This window comes from Phyllobates terribilis, unplaced genomic scaffold (genome assembly GCF_046119375.1).
Source record: "Phyllobates terribilis strain yellow unplaced genomic scaffold, ASM4611937v1 Scaffold_4__5_contigs__length_816908805, whole genome shotgun sequence".
NCBI classification, from domain to species: domain Eukaryota; kingdom Metazoa; phylum Chordata; class Amphibia; order Anura; family Dendrobatidae; genus Phyllobates; species Phyllobates terribilis.
In genome coordinates, this window is record NW_027362764.1 from 730,816,222 (window position 1) to 730,831,438 (window position 15,217).

General features: G+C 45.9%; 1 protein-coding gene across 7 annotated transcripts in view; it reads right to left on the reverse strand.

The window, feature by feature from the left end:
• The window catches only part of CSMD3 (CUB and Sushi multiple domains 3), a 2,085,767-nt gene that overhangs the window by 859,567 nt on the left and 1,210,983 nt on the right, over positions 1 to 15,217 (reverse strand). For all 7 annotated transcript variants that reach the window (XM_073679791.1, XM_073679790.1, XM_073679789.1 and 4 more), the window contains 2 exons: positions 7,213 to 7,400; positions 6,061 to 6,249 (listed from right to left, as the gene is read on the reverse strand). In XM_073679791.1, coding sequence (XP_073535892.1) covers positions 6,061 to 6,249; positions 7,213 to 7,400 — 377 coding nt within the window. The remainder of the gene's footprint in view (positions 1 to 6,060; positions 6,250 to 7,212; positions 7,401 to 15,217) is intronic.

Consider the following 15,217-nt stretch of genomic DNA (forward strand, 5'->3'; position numbering starts at 1 on the left):
CAGATGGATGAGGAAAACAAAGGGTAAAAATGCTATGGTCACCCGCTGGTTTTTAGCCCTACAGGATTTCAACTTCCATGTAGAACACAGAGCAGGTAAGCTACATGGTAATGCCAATGCCCTCTCGAGAATCCCGTTTAGTGGTAAAAGGTACCAAGCCCCACGGCTTTAGGCAGAGGGGGGAGGTATGTAAGGTGATTTATGGTCGTATAGTCAATGGGAGGAATGTGTCACAGAGGTGCCTCTCCTCTGTGATGTAACCAGGAGTGTTTCCCTAGTGCACGTAAGCACTAAGAGGATTTTTTGGTGCACCTGGAACTAGGTTATGGGTAGCTTGGAGAGTTGGGCATGTCTAGCTACCCACATATCTCACCTCTGGATGTGGTTAACAGCCTATAAAATGGAGACCATTGTTTGGCACATGGTCTGTGTATTTGGAGGGAAAAGGCCCCCCTTTGTATGGTTGTCTCCAGACCAAGACAGGACACTGGATGCTACTCTGCCTGTGTGCCACACAGGCTTGGCTGAGCAGAGACCTGCTAAGGACAAATAACTTTGTTGCACCTAATCTAAAGGCTGTTTGCTTTTCCTTTTGGCTTCATGGTTTATGAAGCAATAAACCAACATGAACTTTTAAAGGAACATGCTTCCTGTTTTCCGCCCATCACACCCAAGTGAGTAAAACCCCTACAATATATATGTGTGCTTGTATATGATTGTGTGTGTGCACATGTATGTGTGTATGTATCTGTATGTGTGCATGTGTGTGTATGTGTCTGTATAATACAGTGTGTAAGTGTGTGTATATGTGCTCATGGGTTTCTGTGTTTGTGTGTGTCTGTGTGCATAAGTGAATGTGTCCACATGTTTTGACTGTGTGTGTATGCTTATGTGTGTACGTGTGTCTATGTGTGCTTGTACTCTGTATACAAGTGTACTACCCAATGATAAACATTTAGATTGCCACTTTGATTGTGTAATATGCATTACACCCTTGATAGAAAATACTTATTTAGCATAGGGTGTTGTGCATTGTGTTTAATAAGCCCTTACATATGCTACGAAGTATCCAGAAAAAAAACATAATTACGAGCAGATGAGTAATTATTATGCAACTATAAGGTAGGTGGAAAATAAATGAACAATATAGTGGGTGTTGGAGTGTTTTTCACATATGTCTGGTATGAACTATGCTGCTGTGTTTATTCCAAATTTTACATTTTAAAAAGGATCAAAATTGAAACATATATTTCAACTATTTTCCTATAAAAGACTGATGTATCGGGTTCATACATTTAACAAAGTGCAGGTTTATGACCACCAGCCTGCAGTAATTCTTTAAATTTTATCAGAAAGACCTATCTCTGTGTTAGGCCGCTACACAGGAGAAGGGCTTTCTCGCGGCGTCCGGCCAGGCCGTTTCCTGCTGGTCAGTATTTGTCAGCATTTAGGTTCCGTTCTAGGGATTTTAAGTGTGGTTTCTGCGTTTCTGCTCATGTGCCTCTAAGCCACGCTCCTGTGGTCATGTGCCGCTAAGCCATGCCCTTGCATTCCCGTGTCACTAAGCCACCCCCCCTTGCTGGCATGAGGCACTAAGCCACACCCACTGCTGTATGGTACAGCGTGGTTGGCTGTCCTAGGGGGCTGGGGCTGTCTAGTGTATTTAAGGGCTCCGTGGGCTCTGCCCTGGTGCCTAGTCTATCTCTTTCTAACCTGGGGTGAGGTCTCTGGCAGTAAATGCAGTGTGTGAGAGTCGCTGTCAAGGGTTCCTGGTGAAAGCTCCCAAGTCATCCTAGCCATCAATTAGGGCTAGGGGAATGCTGTGAGAAGCACGCTCTACCGTGTCGGTTCACCAGTTGGTGTCCACGCCACGGAGGCGTCCTTGCTATCGATCCAGTATTCCAGGGTCCGCCATTGTATGTGTGGTCACACTGCCGATTTTACACCCATGTGTTGGGTGCTGCAGAGATTCTCCCCCTCTTTAGGAACTTAGGTTCCAGGCCTTTCCTGGCCTATAGCTATCTGCAGCTCTATATGCCACCATCTTGTGCTCAGGAGTTTCATGCTGTCAAATCCTTCCTGTTCTGCACAGTGGTGTCTTGCAGTGCAGAAGTTTATTAGTTTCATTTCTGGGGTGTTGTTAACTCCCAGCATTGTACCTTGTTTAGTTACTACTAGTGTGTGCACTTAACACACTAGTTCATTTCTTTCTCTGTGCTTAGCTGAACATTCCTCTGGGACTCAGCTGCTGCAGCTCCTCTGCAGTCCGGTGGACCCCGTCGTGTCCTTTAAGTTTGATTTTATTTTATTAAAGGACACGCCAGCGTAACACTCTGCTTGTGAGGCTATGCTAACAGCATGATACTGGACCTAAAGTCATTAACATCACCGGTACTTAAAGAGGTTGTCAATGTCTGATCAGTGGAGAAACGACACCGGCACCCCTGCCAATTAACCTTTCTCAGTGCCGGCGGTGGCCAGAAGTGCTCAGCTGCTCTGCTTACTGATTGTGGCCATGGTCATTTTCTGCATAGCAAATGAATAGGGGGCGGATGTGCAGTACCTCCCCATATCCACTATCAGTAGACCAAAGCAGCTCGATAACTGGGCGCTCCCGGCTATCATTGTTGGCACCAAGAACAGCTGATCGTCAGTGAGCCAGGTGTCACACCCCCATCGATCAGACATCGATGACCTATCCAAAGCTATTTAAATGTGGCGCTCAAATCGGTGATTGGTCGTGGGCAGCGTCTGCGACCAATCAGCACAGCGGTGTTTAAATGTGGCGCCAAGATCGGTGATTGGTCGTTGCTGATATTTAAATGTGGCGCCCAAATCGGTGATTGATCGCGGGCAACGCCAGCGACCAATCAGCGATTTTGAACACAAATGTCCGGACCTTAGTAACACCATGCGGCTACTGTCAGGAGATCAGTGGCTAGCGTGTCAAGGGAGGACCGGGGAGCGGCGCTGCGGGTCGGGATACTTCTGCTGCGAGCAGTCGCTCATCTCCCGCCTTCTCGCAGCGGAAGTAGCCGCACAGGCAGTGGCGCTCCCCGGTCCTCACCAATACGATTCCGCTCCCCGACACTCACCAATACGATTCGCTGACTGGTTGCTGTCTCCGCACCCGACCAATCAGTGATCTTGGCGCAAAATTTAAGCACCGCTGAGCTGATTGGTCGCGGACGCTGCCCGCGACCAATCACCTATTTTGGCGCCACATTTAAATAGCGGCCGCGACCAATCACCGATCTTGGCGCCACATTTAAACACTGCTGTGCTGATTGGTCGCGGACGCTGCCCACGACCAAGCAGCGATTTTGGCGCCACATTTAAACACTGCTGTGCTGATTGGTCGCGGACGCTGCCCGCGACCAATCAACGAGATCAGCGCCAAATTTAAACAACGCTCTGCTGATTTGTCGCGGACGCCAGATGCGACCAATCAGCGAGATTGGCGCCAAATTTAAACAATGCTCTGCTGATTGTTTGCGGACGCCAGACGCGACCAATCAGCGAGATTGGCGCCAAATTCAAACAACGCTCTGCTGATTGTTTGCGGACGCCAGACGCGACCAATCAGCGAGATTGGCGCCAAATTTAAACAACGCTCTGCTGATTGTTTGCGGACGCCAGGCGCGACCAATCAGCGAGATTGGCGCCAAATTCAAACAACGCTCTGCTGATTGTTTGCGGACGCCAGACGCGACCAATCAGCGAGATTGGCGCCAAATTCAAACAACGCTCTGCTGATTGTTTGCGGACGCCAGACGCGACCAATCAGCGAGATTGGCGCCAAATTTAAACAACGCTCTGCTGATTGTTTGCGGACGCCAGACGCGACCAATCAGCGAGATTGGCGCCAAATTCAAACAACGCTCTGCTGATTGTTTGCGGACGCCAGACGCGACCAATCAGCGAGATTGGCGCCAAATTTAAACAACGCTCTGCTGATTGTTTGCGGACGCCAGGCGCGACCAATCAGCGAGATTGGCGCCAAATTCAAACAACGCTCTGCTGATTGTTTGCGGACGCCAGATGCGACCAATCAGCGAGATTGGCGCCAAATTTAAACAACGCTCTGCTGATTGGTCATGGACGCCAGCCGCGACCAATCAGCGAGATGGGCGCCAAATTTAAACAACGCTCTGCTGATTGTTTGCGGACGCCACGCGCGACCAATTAGCGAGATTGGTGCAAATTTAAACAATGCTCTGCTGATTGGTCGCGACCGCCAGCCGCGACCAATCAGCGATTTTGGCGCCAAATTCAAACAACGTTCTGCTGTGACCAATCAGCAGAGAGGGGTTTAAATTTGGGGCCAATAATGCTGATTGGTCGCGGACGCCAGACGCGACCAATCAGCAAAGCGTTGTTTAAATTTGGCGCCAATCTCGCTGATTGGTCGCTGCTGGCGTCCGCGACCAATCAGCAGAGCATTGCTTAAATTTGAGGCGAATCTCGCTGATTGGTCGCGGCTTGCAGCCGCGACCAATCAGCAGGGAGTTTTTTAAATTTTGCGCCAATGCCAGTCGCAACCAATCAGCAATATTGGCTCCAAATTTATACACCACTCTGCTGATTGGTCGTGGCCGGTAACCGCGACCAATCACTATTATTGGGGACACATTTAAATACCGCTCTGCTGATTGGTCGCGACCGCCGGCCGCAACCAATCAGCATTATTGGCGCCAAATTTAAACACCGCTCTGCTGATTGCGCCCGGTCGGCCACATACATATTCAAGAATACCCGATGCGTTAGAATCAGCCACCATCTAGTTGAATATAAAATACATTAGGAAGTTGTATAGCTGATAGACATGAGTGAATAAATTCAGAGTGATTTTGTCAAATTTTTGGAAATTGTCTGGACTCAGTGAATTCGAATATTACATGATTCGATTTGTGTAAATTATGCCCACTGACATTTTGCAAAAAGCAAAAGATAGCATGAGCCAGAGAAGTCTCATATGACCTCAGGCATTCCTATAATGTCTTGCAACTCTCACATCACATGATATAGATCAACCAATCACTAGGACTATGAAAGCCTGTATAAAAGCCGAGGCAGAGAATACAGCACTTGCTTTGCAGTGAATCTGGAAAGGGAGAGGATGTCACAGCTAAGCAATAGAGACAGGTTGAAAAATCTTTAAAAATCTGAATAAACACTACAGATAGTGTGCGTCACAGTTCAGCAGTGAAAAGCAGCTACCAATCATTTACCCAAAGCCATATATGTTGAGGTCACTTTGACATCACCAAGGTTGTGTTTGTGTTAAAAATCTTAGAATGACTACAGACCTAGGAGATCTCAGAGTGTTACACATGTGGCTTCACAGCAATTGGAGGCATTACAGTACATGTGATTCACAGCAAATCAATTTGCCGCTTATCAAATTTTTTGCAAAATTCAACAAAGCTGGCAAATTGAAATTTAAATAAACTTTCTCATCTCTAAGAGATGTTTTTTTTCCAACTGGACAGCCACTCTTATGCTTTCCTTCCCTGACCTTTTATATCCATTTAATGACTTTCATTAATGTATGTTTTTATAAAAGTTTATTACTGTGTCATCATACTAGACCCTCCAGCACTTTACATTTTTAAGAGTTATTGGATCTATGTTTAAACTGGACTGACATTCATAATTCCTTGCCTTATCCTCAAACATATGTCAAAAGTAATCTATGTCACTGATTGTATATTTAATATCATGGAACTTTAACATAGCATTAAAAATCAAGGAGCCTTACTGTAAGTACTATAACATAACCTTGATTCTAGTCCTTCAATTTAAGATTATGTCTGATGTTTTGTCGCCTACAATCCCATTATATTGACTAAAAATTGTCATAATGTTGAGCTGCAGTACCAGAGACAGCCATAAATGCTTGCAGTTCAGTTTCTAATAGAAATTAGCCATATTATTCCAACTTTAAACAACTACTTAATTTTTGAACATTTTCTTACCAATGACATATATGTCATTGGTACTTTATAACTTACTCTCTTCATGATGGTAACTTGCTCAAGTCGATCATTAAGTTCTTACCATCACAAGTTGGAAGCGGATGGCTCCACCAGTGATTCTTCTCACATAATAACGGTTCTTCATGGCTTAGTGTATATCCAGCCTGACATCCAAAGGAAACAGTAGATCCAAAAGAAAAGTCATAGCCATAACGATGACCATGTACAGGAATTCCTGGGTCCAAACATGAGTGTGTATCCACAGTTACACCTAAATCAACAGTAATACACAGTCAATTTAACGGTAAGTCTTAATTAAATAATTACATTAAAACATTGCTAAAATTGTTCTATCTATCTAAATAGAAAAAATAGAGGTCCAGCACAAGCAGAAACCAAAAATGATAGCAGGTGCAGAGCCCTCCAGGCAATACCAAACCTCTACTGATTTTCAAAAAAATAAAGGTTGCACTCCAAAGTCTAATTTTCTGTGTATTTTGACCCATGGTGCCAAGGCAAGATTTTGTTGCAAGTGTGGAACTTTCTCAAGCTTGAGAAAGTTCCACACTTGGAATGAAACGTTGCCTTGTCACCATGGGTCAATAAACCACTGAAAATTGGACTTTGGAGTGATGCCTTAATCTTTTAGAAAATATCTATCTATCCATCTCTCTTCCATCTCTCTATCTGTATACTGTATCTATTTCATGCTGTCATTTGTATTTCTATGTAGAAGTAGAAGAGGGTTAGTTAGCTGATGTCATGATGATAAGGAGCCCCAAATTGATGAATATACCTCCCTCAACTTGTGTAGTACTCTAATAGAAGAGAGTGACAATCACATGACTTTTATTAGAATGTAATTTAGCTATGAAGTGATGGATGCCTTTGGATGTGATGGATGAAATGAGAAATTGGAGCATGGAAGCTAAATATATAGACGAATCTGAGGTCTGAATTTAGTTAGCGTCCTGTAAGCCATGCTCTTCAAAAAAGTTACTAGTTTCGGCGCACAGAACATGCCTTGGTTGGCATCTATGTATACAATTCCTTTGATCTATAAAACATTGTTAATGATACTATACAGACCATACATTTTTGATATTTGCTGCTGACCAAAATCTTGTTTGGGCAACAGCTCCTTCTGCCAACCTTCCCACTCCTCTTGTAATAACCCTTAGAAATAATGGTTACATATATGTTTTTATTTTATGTCAATATACATGATTCTTACTTTCATAGTGTATCTTAAATCCATTATTAGATCGACTGTCGTCTGTAGTGAAGAGCAGGTAAAGATAATTCAAGCTACTGAATAGAAATTGTGGGACTTGGGTGCCATTGTAAGATCCCACAAGTGGTGATAACAAGTTCGGACCATCATGTACTTCCAACACGTCATAATTAAGTTCAGTTTGAAACCTGTAGAGGGTAATTTAAAAAGCGATAATATAGTCATTTCATTTCATTGGTCTTTTTTGTTTGTCCAACAAACTATTTTTCTTCTGCTCTTTTGGTTTTAAAGCCCATTCAGAATTCCCTTTTGTACATGTCTACCGATTCACAGACAACTGATTGCACTGGGTTTGGTATTGGAAAACCCAGGTGATTGACTAAGAGAAGCGAGAGAAGCAGCAAACAGCTTCTTCCTTCTGCCGCAGCCACAGCAGAGAGAATATGATATTATCAGGTGCTTTATTAATTATGGTTGACCATGCAAAACATAGTCAAGTAAACTCCTTTAGAGTGGATGCCACTGTTTGCAATAGCAATCAGCTCGGGCTTAAAGGGAATGTGTGATCAGAAAATAACCTATTGTTTAAATCATTTTTTGTGTTATATTTTTCTTTTCTTTTATATGTCACAATCTATATGAAAAATAAAAAAGTGTTCTACCCAAGTTGCTATATTTATTGCAAACTATCCCAATACAATTGCCTTCCTCATTTTGGATCAAAATTAAATGCAACTTTAATCATTTTGTTTGGGCCTCTTGATGCCCGAGGATTAAAGGAAGCATTTGGTTGTGTCCAAAAGAGGCAGGTGGGGTGGGTTTACCAGATTGCCACCGTTATTACTTAGTGGCTGCTCATGCAAGGACACTCGACATCCTACACTGTCATAAATCTAAAATCTGGGTATCTGTACAACCTTGATTGCCATGTTTCCTTGGAAATTGCCCTCTCTTTTACAAAATAGGATCCCTCTATCCTATAGTTTCAAACAAAGATTAAAAATAATTTATCTACCTTCAGTGAGGGGTGCTCTGATTTACCCTGGATGCTCTTTGATGCCTATTACGAACAACCCAGGATTCTCCCCGGGGTGTCGGCACACTCCTTCTTAGGAGGCTCCTAGAATTTGCCCATTAAGCTTCATCATATAGCTCCAAATGGGGAACTTCTCCCTCTCCTCACTATCCTGGGTGTAATGCAGCAGCTTGCTAGCATTACTGTAAATGGTACAGGATGTGTTTACCGGACCATGTATCTTCCCCTTTAACTGACTGGTCACATGACTGTGACATCACACAGGTCCTGTATGCACAGTAAAGCTCTGTACACGTGACTGGGACAGCACACAGGACCTATACACACAGCTGACTGATCACATGACTGACATCAGCAAGGTCCTGTCAGTATGTGGCTGTCTGTGCACAGCATATTTAAACCCTGCTTAATTTGAGACAGGTGTGTTCGGTGTGAGGCGTGAGGCCTGTTCCCCATGTGTGTGGGATACCGTGATACCGTTTGTGAGAGGCCTAGTGAGGCCGAGAGTGAAGCCTGGCAGCCTGAAAGGCCAAGCCTGGATCCGATGCATGGATATCAGTGGCCTTTGAGGGAAAGCCGGCTTGTGGAAGAGTCCTGAAAGGCGCAGGCTGGATGTGAGTGGAGACATACCAGTAGCCTTAGACGGAACGACGGCTGGAGACCCCTACCTGGGAAGCCGCAGAGCCACAGTGGTGGCAGAGTAACGGACTGAGACAGCTATACCCGGCAAAGGTAATACCCGGTGCTATATGGACATTGTGATATGAACATTGCTACTTTATTACCTTGCCGTAAGCTGTACCCTGGAGCAAGTGGGCCGGTGTGCCACTTGGCTCATGAATTGTTTATGTGTGTAAACCTGCCGGTGGCGGACTAAGATGAACTGTGTGTGAACAGCGGTTTATGAAGTGCCATAATAAACTGCAACACTGTGTGAAAAACGTAAAGACATTGCACATGTGCATTGATTGACGCAGCGAAGCGAGTTACCCCCAGTATGATGACGAGCGCTGCCTTACATATGGTTCGAGAGTGCGGGCAACGGCAGCCCGGTTGCTAGTGGCAACGACAACCCCGGTTGCTAGGGGCAATGGCACAGGACGACGAGTGTGGATAAAGCATCTTGCGGCAACTCGGCGGGGTTGCGAAGATTGGCGTCGCACTCAAACCTGGTTTGCTGTGGCTCGGCGGGGCTCACGAAGTATAAAGCATCTTGCGGCAACTCGGCGGGGTTGCGAAGATTCTCATCGCACTCAAATCCGGTTTTGCGGTGGCTTGGTGGGGCCACGAAAATTTTTCAGGGAGAGCGATGAAGTGCTAGTGTGAACAGTGTACCGCGATGGCTGTGAGCAAAGCAGCAGATCTGTCTGGAGCTATTGAGCGGTTGAAGGGCCGGTTGGGACCGGAGCAGGTATTTGGGAAACTTTTACTGGACATGGTGCAGGAACCGCAGGAGCTGTGGGCACCATATGGAATGGCGGCAGTGGACCATTCTATGGACTCTCCGGGGGCGCCAGTGTTGTCCCAGAGTGCCCGGGGAGGTGGTAAGAGATGTTGTGAACTGAGTCCTAAGACTACTGCTGATTTTTTGTGTAAAAATTACCCTGCCGGTGTGGTTGTTAAAAAGGGGGCGGAGTCTAAAAAAGGGGCGGATTTTCACAAGAGTGTGGAGTGTAGAAAACTGAAAATTGTTACTGGTGGTGGGTTGGTGCCTCCTAAAAATGACAATGTGACCGTTGATAACGTGGTAACTCCAGTAGAAGGGGGTGACGTCAAAGTGGGAGGTGACCTGTTAGTCCACAACACCATGGGTAGTGACACAGACCCCGTAGCTGACTGTGACACTATGAAAGTAAAAAGTGAGTTCAGTCAGGAGGGGCTAGACGAGGTGAGAGAGTCCCCCATCTCGTAGACGGCGCAAGGGCCACAAAAAGGTTGCTCCTGTAAACTTGGCTGAAAATAAAAATAAAGAGAGGGTAGTACTGTGTGCCTTTGCTTCAAGTGTGGATCCTCCATTAGAGGTAGAAGAGGAGGTGACGTTGCCAGTAGCAACCTCCGGTACGGTACCGAGTCAGAAGGATCTGACAGCCCTGGAAGGGGAGGCGGCCAGTCGTGACCAAGAGCTGGAACCTATCGGCCAGCAGGGTCAGAGTGACGGGCAGCAATTATGTGGAAACCTGGGGAACGTGTCCTCAATCCAGTTGATCCTGGAGTCTGAACAGCAGAAAATACACCAGCTTGTGAAGGACTTACAGCGAGATCTAAAGGGAAGCAACGAGGAAATTAACCAGTGGAAGGAAATGTTCTACGCAATTAAGGAGGACCACCGCAAAATCCAGGAAGAGGTTTTGCAGTTGAAGCTTGAGAAGGAGGCGCGGCAGAATGGTGTTTCTGGACGCGAACAAATCCTAGAACGACTGCGCAAACAGCTCAACCAGGAGCTGTGTGACTCCAAGAAGGAGTGTGGTGAACGCAGTAGGGAACTGCAACAGAGTAAGAGAGATTATGAGGATCTCCTCAAGGTGAAGGAAAAACTAGAGGAGGATAAGGTGGGTGCAGAGCAAGTGCGCCAAGCGGTTGAGACCACTCTGCAAGACACCCGTGAGGAGAATGATGGTCTCCGGGGAAAGACCCTAGACCTGGAAGCTCAGGTGAAGGAGCTACAGATGTCCTGTGATGCTCTCCAGAAGGCGGAGACGTACCTTAAAGAAACAGTCAGCAAGATGGAAGCTGAGCGGAAAAAGATGGAGGAGTCTGTCGGAGAATCCACAGACCAGGGCCAGGAGTTGGCCGCTGGTGAGGGGAGGTGTGAAGCAGATACCTCCTCGAGTGATGCGAGCTTGGATGATTCGGTGGAAGTAAGAGCCGAGATCAGGGAGCTCAAGGAGTTGCTACAAACCCAGTGGACGCAAGAGAAGCGTGAGAGACTGGCTATTGAGAGTCGAGTGGGCACATTGGAGACGGAGAGGTCTGAGAGAGCTCTGCTGCTGGAAGAGCAGTTGAAGCAGGAAGAGCTTCAGAGACGGGCCGCTGAGAGGCGAGTAATTGAGCTGGAAGGAGAAGTTTTGGAGCGCAAAGGTCGCCTAGCAAAGTGTCACATGGTGAACGAGGTCTCCTTGGAGAAGGGAAAAGGCAAACTAGTTGCACTTACTCCCTTAGACCATGAGAAGGTAGACCTGAGGAGAGCTAAGAGTATGGTGTTGGAAGATAAAGGTGAAGTGGAGGTGGTCAAGACGAAAAGTTGTGAAGTGGTAGTTGTGAGTCAGCTCAGGGGAAGCATCCAGGGTGAAGAAGCTGGAAGTCAGTTGTCCCTGAAACCTGAGCTGGTTGATCGTCTGGAAACCACTGGTGAGACCGAAACGTCTCGGTACAAGTGCCTCGTAGATGTACCCGAGGACTTGAGGGAAGAATGCACCCGTGAGTTCGTGCATGAGGAGTTTAAGAAAGCCGTGGGAGCCTGTAAGGTGTACCTGACCTCAGAAGCTAAACAGCTGGTGGTCCTGTCCACGACCGAAGTCACAGTGAAGAGGGTGGCTATCCTAAGTGACATGCACTGGCGATGTATTCGTACGAAGCGGTTTCTCCGGTTGAAGACGGAACAAGCCGTTAGGCAACTGGAGCTTAGGAGAAAAGCTCACAGTATGCGTGAAGAGGTCATCCGGGTGCCTCATGTTCTGGTGAGAAAGCTCATTGGGAGAAGCGGTCGAGCCATGCAGATGATGGTCAAGAAGTCTGGTGTGGTGAAAGTAAGCAGTCCACGTGATCATCAGGACTGGATACCAGACGAAGACGGCATGGTGTCCTTCTCCACTGTAGGAACAGAAGAAAGCCTAGAATATATACGCATGCTGATTGAGTACCGAGTGACCTACCTGCAGGAGGTAGAACAATTGAATCTCGCTAGACTGCGAGTAGATAGACAGCATCATCTGAGCAGCAGAAGATGGGAGCCGTCTAGAAATAGTGAGACCCGACAGAGAAAGGGCCCCCTAAATAACAGAACAGCTACAGCTGAAGTTAGGGACCTTTCAAGATGTCCTGAGAGTAGTGGGCGTGGGTTTAGAGGTAGTGAGACCTCCAGTAACTCAGGTTTGAGCAGTCCGTACAAACGACCCAATAGAGGACAGGACAGTACGGAGTCGAACCGGACCTTAGATACCAGGGCATGTGAGTCGCACTGCTGTATTGACCGCTGGGAGCGGGGAAGACCTGACCGGGTTTTGATTGACCGCTGGGAGCAGGGGAGACCTGACAAGGTTACAACTGACCGCTGGGAGCGGGGGAGACCTGACAAAGTTACGACCCGGAAAGGTGACCTGACGAAGTCAGTGACAGTGACAAATGGTAGGTCCCTAAAGAATGGGCTAATGTCATTGACTAAGGTTCCAGGGGCTGAGTAGCACAATTGTAAAGTTCATGGTCTCTGTGAGCTGGGGGTTATAATGTTATTGTGTATATTATGTGTTCAACCCCCCACAAGTTTGAACAGAGGGGGGGAGATATGTAATGCAGCAGCTTGCTAGCATTACTGTAAATGGTCCAGGATGTGTTTACCGGACCATGTATCTTCCCCTTTAACTGACTGGTCACATGACTGTGACATCACACAGGTCCTGTATGCACAATAAAGCTCTGTACACGTGACTGGGACAGCACACAGGACCTATACACACAGCTGACTGATCACATGACTGTGACATCAGCAAGGTCCTGTCAGTATGTGGCTGTCTGTGCACAGCATATATAAACCCTGCTTAATTTGAGACAGGTGTGTTCGGTGTGAGGCGTGAGGCCTGTTCCCCATGTGTGTGGGATACCGTGATACCGTTTGTGAGAGGCCTAGTGAGGCCGAGAGTGAAGCCTGGCAGCCTGAAAGGCCAAGCCTGTATCCGATGCATGGATGTCAGTGGCCTTTGAGGGAAAGCCGGCTTGTGGAAGAGTCCTGAAAGGCGCAGGCTGGATGTGAGTGGAGACATACCAGTAGCCTTAGACGGAACGACGGCTGGAGACCCCTACCTGGGAAGCCGCAGAGCCACAGTGGTGGCAGAGTAACGGACTGAGACAGCTATACCCGGCAAAGGTAATACCCGGTGCTATATGGACATTGTGATATGAACATTGCTACTTTATTACCTTGCCGTAAGCTGTACCCTGGAGCAAGTGGGCCGGTGTGCCACTTGGCTCATGAATTGTTTATGTGTGTAAACCTGCCGGTGGCGGACTAAGATGAACTGTGTGTGAACAGCGGTTTATGAAGTGCCATAATAAACTGCAACACTGTGTGAAAAATGTAAAGACATTGCACGTGTGCATTGATTGACGCAGCGAAGCGAGTTACCCCCAGTATGATGACGAGCGCTGCCTTACATGGGAAACCATAGTGTGTTACCCCACGATAAATTCAAATATGTCCAACTTAAACAGTTCCTGTCCTCCCTGGGTGTGTGACTTGGCTGCATTCGTCCCTTATCAACTTTTGAGAGGGCATGTGTGTCTTCCTCTCCCACGTCGCACGCAATTGCTTTCATCTATAAACTATTATCAGAACCTGACTTAGCCCAACTCCCCTCCTTCTGTGTGGCCTGGGGAAGAGAGCTACACTTTTACACATGATCAATGGATTAATTTTTTTTTCTCTCTCACAAATCTGTTATCTCTTTTAAAGCACAAAAACAAGTTTTAAGGCAATATCTGGATGGTACCGTTTTACCTCTGCCTTACACAAATGGTACTCGAATGTTTCCAATTTGTGCTGCCGTTGCGGGTTGGGAGAAGGAGCTATGACTCACATTTGGTGGTCTTGTCTGGTTGTAGGAGCCTTTTGGAAGGGGGTTATTAAAGTTGTGAAAGAAAAAATTGGGGTGACGATCCCTATTACCCCGGAACCAATACTTTTGTATATATTTCCTATGTCCAAACCAGCTTTTAAAAAATCCTTACTAAGTCATCTCATGCAAGCTGCTAAAACAATGATTCCTCATCATTGGAAATCGACAACCCCCCGTCTAAGGAAGAATGGTTTGCTGAAATAGCCTTGAACCACCATATGTAAACCTTTATTTCTCAGACCCAATCGGAAAAGAACATTATGGCCACTAAATAGTTTCACTGGGAGGCTTTTCTTTCTTTCCATTATACGAAAATATTTGGAAATAAATTCAGGTTCTGTCCATGGCCTTATCCCGAGGAATGCACATTCTCTTTTCCTTGTTGGTCAATCGATTTATAATCATCTGTTTACATTTCTCATCCCACCCATTTACTCGGTGGCATTGTTTTGTCCCCTGGTCCAAACTTCTTGCCCAAAATCACTTTCCCTTCCTGTCCTCCATTCTCTTTCTCCTTTCTCCCACCCATTGTTCCCCTTTCCAAAGTTTATTTCCTTCTCATTTGTTAACTGTGTTTTACTCTTCTACCAAAGAGTCTTATTATGTCCTCTATACTTGTTAATGTATTGCATTTCAGTTTCTTGGGACATGTCTAATTTCACTCTATTTGTTAGTTGGTTTCTTGTGAAATATTTTCAACAAAATCTTTATTCTGAAAAATAAAAAAAAGAAATCTTGAAATTTTCACGCTGGCCATTGAGACATTTTTTCAAACCTTGACTTCCTATTGTTACAAGAAACACCACATGTACTTGAACCATAATGGTCAGACCCTGTCCCTATCTTTTGTAATGAATCATCTGATGAGAGTGTGCAAAGGTCATTGTGATGGGAGGAGAAGCAGGGAGAGCTGTGATATCTCCAGTTGTAATTGGTTGATCCAGTGTTTTTTAAGATGTGTAGAGTGGTGTTGCCTGTCATTGTAATCCTTCCTCTGATGATAAGGAGCCCGCTGAAAACTGTTCCTGAAAGAACAGGAACTATGAGTCTAAAAAAGCCCCAGTGGCCAATGTGAAAATTGCAGGATTATTCATTTTTTTGTTAGTTTAATACATACCGAAAAGAGAAAAAAAAACATTTC